This window comes from Carassius carassius, chromosome 49 (genome assembly GCF_963082965.1).
Source record: "Carassius carassius chromosome 49, fCarCar2.1, whole genome shotgun sequence".
In the NCBI taxonomy this organism is placed as follows: domain Eukaryota; kingdom Metazoa; phylum Chordata; class Actinopteri; order Cypriniformes; family Cyprinidae; genus Carassius; species Carassius carassius.
The window spans coordinates 19,886,242-19,890,100 of record NC_081803.1 but is presented as its reverse complement, the minus strand read 5'-3'; the positions used below and the strand labels follow the sequence as shown (position 1 = coordinate 19,890,100).

Genomic DNA, 3,859 nt, shown 5'->3' with positions numbered 1-3,859 from the left:
ATTTTCTATTGTTACGATATAAACATCAAATGCACGTCATATTTGTATCTATTTTCTTTTTTGTCACTTTTATTGCAGTGTTGCGCTGGCAGTACAAAGCAGCCAATTACTTTTATGATCTAAAAAAAAAAGATAATGTTTGTGCGTTCTCCTTCAAAGCTTTAGCTGAGCTCCAGAAGGACAGGAAATGCCTGCACAGGAGGAGGAAATGTCTCTGACCAATGGAGCCCGAGCGCACCTCCCTCACGCCCCGAATGACAAGCGCGCAGACCTATTAGTGACCCCGCGCGCGCACGCCGCCTGTTATTGGCAGATATGAGGCCAATGCTGTGGTGCTGAGAGCAGTGCGTCGTGCATGCAGGAGAAGGACAGAGAGGAGCGTTTCTCTGAGGGAGAAGTTTGATGGAGGTGCTGAAGATGGCGGATGGAGACAGCGGGAGCGAGCGCGGGGGCCTCCAAAACGTACAGCGGGAGCAGGAGACCCAAGAGCTGGCGTCCAAGCGCCTGGACATCCAGAACAAGCGCTTCTACTTGGACGTCAAGCAAAACGCGAAGGGCCGCTTCATTAAGATAGCGGAGGTTGGCGCCGGGGGCTCCAAGAGCCGCCTGACTCTTTCCATGTCCGTGGCGGCCGAGTTCCGCGACTATCTCGGGGATTTCATCGAGCATTACGCCCAGCTGGGGCCGAGCAGCCCGGAGCAGATCGCGCAGTCGTCCGGCGGCGATGACGGCGTCCCGCGGCGGGCTCTGAAGAGCGAGTACTTAGTGCGTGAGAACCGCAAATACTACCTCGACTTGAAGGAGAACCAGCGCGGGAGGTTCCTGCGCATCCGTCAGACTCTCAACCGAGGTCCCGGCTTCGGCGTCGGGGGAGGGGGCGGTCCCGGAGGCAGCGTGCAGGCCGGCCAAACCATCGCGCTGCCGGCGCAGGGCTTGATCGAGTTCCGAGACGCTCTGGCAAAGCTCATCGACGACTACGGCGGGGAGGACGAGGAGCTAAGCGGGGGGCCCGGGGCCGCGGTGGCCTACGGCGAGCTCCCAGAGGGCACATCCATCATGGTGGACTCCAAGAGGTTCTTTTTCGACGTCGGCTCCAACAAGTACGGCGTGTTCCTGAGGGTCAGCGAGGTCAAGCCCAGTTACAGGAACTCCATCACAATCCCCTTCAAGGCCTGGGGGAAGTTCGGAGGAGCCTTCTGCCGCTACGCCGAGGAGATGAAGGAGATCCAGGAGAAGCACCAGGATAAGGTGAACGAGAGGAGAGAAGAGTCCGAGGGCGAGGACGTGGACGACGACTGACCCCAGGAGATGTGTGAAACAATAAGTGCATGAACTGAACTCAAAATAGCCTACTAAAATATTCATCCGAGAGAAAAAATAGATCTGTGAAGTTTCAATGTGGTGAGGTTTTGGGGAGGGGGGGTCGTCTATTATTGAAGCCATGGGGCCAAGGATGTCTCGTGGGTTTTGATTTATTTCTGATGCTGCCCTGTCCTGTGAAACCAGCGGGTTTAATTCTCTTAGTTAGCAATTAAACCTTTGTTACATCAGCGCTAAGGCTGCTGAATTATGATAAAACCAGGCTATAAGGGTGCATACTGTCCAACACATTTTTAGAGGAGATACATTTATATATACAGTATACATATAACCGTCACTGGCCATGGTGTGTTTCCTATAGACGCAGCATGAGTCTTTCTAAACCTACATCAGAAGTTGTGTTCTCAGATGATTTTTTTTCCCTTTTATTGACCGATGTTCCCCAAGTTATTATTTTAGGCTTTTTGTTCTCGCATCAACATGAGTTTTATTTGGCCAATTTGATTGAGCGTTGAAATATTTTAAATTAAGATTAGGAGCAGTTTGACCCCTGATTTTGTGTTTGTGTGTCTCCGCTGTTCATGGCGAGACTTATTAAAGTCATAATCTGACTTCATTACAGGCATTATTGATGGAAATGATTGCTTTATGGTGTTATATCTTGACACTATGGACCGGTGGGATATTTTGGTTTCGGGGTCAACATACAGAAAGCTTAGTTTTTTCAGACTTGGGTCCAAGTGCCCTCTGAATATTTAAGGATAGATTGCTTAAATCAGACATGTGATGTGATATTAGTTAATATAAAAAGAAACGAGCTAAATGGGCGTGTGTATTTCCACCCCATCCCCTTTTGCGTTGTCTTTATTTTAAATGTGAGATTGTTCTTTATCAGAGAATACGTAAACAAACCAGCATATTTTTGAATACACAAAGTAAAAAATTATATATAAATGAAAGAATTATTTAAGCTCAAGAAGCTAATTTTGTAAAAAAGATAAATTAGCTGAGATTGGAAGACTGTCCAGTGTATTTTTTTTGTGGAAGACTAGAACATATATGAGATTAGCCTTGCGAAAAACGTCACCCTCCCAAGCTCCTCCCACAACCTTTTTGAGTTTACAGCATGCACTCCATTATGTTACGTTCTTTCTACGCGATTAATATCAAATGTCTTTTCGGTGGTCTCCATCTCTGTGCATGCCCGTCTCTCATTTGCCTTTTTATTTAACTTATTGCTTTCTCTTGCGTAGTATCTGCAGATATATTAATGCAATATTTTTGTTTAGCCTTTCACCAAAAATGTTACTAAATTAACCAAGTAGACCAGTAGGTTATGATGGATAAAGATTGTTAACTTTAAACACATTTCATCCATGCACTTTAGTAAAAACACAAAATCCGATACGCTTGCATCCACGGCGAAGAATTTAAGATTTTTTTTATTTTTTTGGTTGCAACAGTGTTTTGTGCTGATTTGTAAAGCCTCCTTTGACCTGTTTTGTGTTAAATGGCAGCTGTTGAAGTCGTGTGTTCTGCTGTGATCTTTCCTAAAATGCAAGACAGACGAATTGCATCCTCTGTTATGAAATATTTTCACACATTCTAATCTGTTGGCTGCAGAATTGTTAACGGATGCCAGTCTCTGGACTCGTTTTCTGTACTTCCACGATTGCAGCAGCTGTTTAGCTGACTTAGCAGGCCTGTTATTTAATGCTAGAAGCATGAAGAGGGCGAACATTCCTGCCCTGGCAGCCGTGGATTCAGCTGTGCCATTTGCTCTGTAGTGTGGCGAGGCACAAGGGCCCGATTGTTGAGCCGATTGCATGCTACTGCAAATGTTATTACATCAGCAGACTGCATTCGCTTCACGTGATTGTGGGCAGTGGAAGCCGTATAGTAGAGAAAAACCTGTCATTTGGCATTGTAACGTGTAGCATAGAGCGTTTTCTGCGTAACCTTAGAAATAAAACAGGCCCTTGAATTGGCAGCCGTGCCTGAACAGCAATAGAAAGCATGACACAGCAGCTGTTTCCCCCCTTCCTCTGCTGCTGTTCGGGTTGCTCCGCTAAACTGAGCATTTGTAGATGGGAGGCACCATTTGGGACTCGACGGGGCTGAGTTGGCTTTACAACACGACTCACTATTCAAGCTCGCTTTAGGAAGGAGACCTGTCATGTTTTTAGCACTTTGTGGTTACGCTGGGCGTCTAAATTAGCAGCATTTGTAGATCACGTGTGCATTCATTTAGATTGTATAACCCATCAGTACTATTAGTGAATGTGTCATGTTGAAGAACTCAAAAAGCCATTTCAAAGCCGTTTTCTTCACTTTGAAGGGGTATAGATGCATTAAAACACTCTAGGCTGCTAAATTTCAAAGTGGAGTTTAATATATCGCAGCACTTTTTTTTTCGTTTAACCTGTCCATTTAAAATATGAAATTGGGCACAAATCTCTTGCAGAACACCAGAAATGTATTTTCTTTCGACTGAACTTGGCTGTGTTTAGTCTTGTCAGATGTATTAAATATATATATA

The 3,859-nt window shown here is 45.5% G+C and overlaps 1 protein-coding gene across 1 annotated transcript; it reads left to right on the top strand.

Moving 5' to 3' along the window:
• The first annotated feature begins 306 nt into the window (after positions 1-306).
• Positions 307-2,025, top strand: LOC132132054 (transcriptional activator protein Pur-beta-like). Its single transcript, XM_059544279.1, has one exon. The coding sequence runs from the start codon at positions 403-405 to the stop codon at positions 1,297-1,299; it is 897 nt and encodes a 298-aa protein (XP_059400262.1). The 5' UTR covers positions 307-402; the 3' UTR covers positions 1,300-2,025.
• Positions 2,026-3,859: the final 1,834 nt, after the last annotated feature.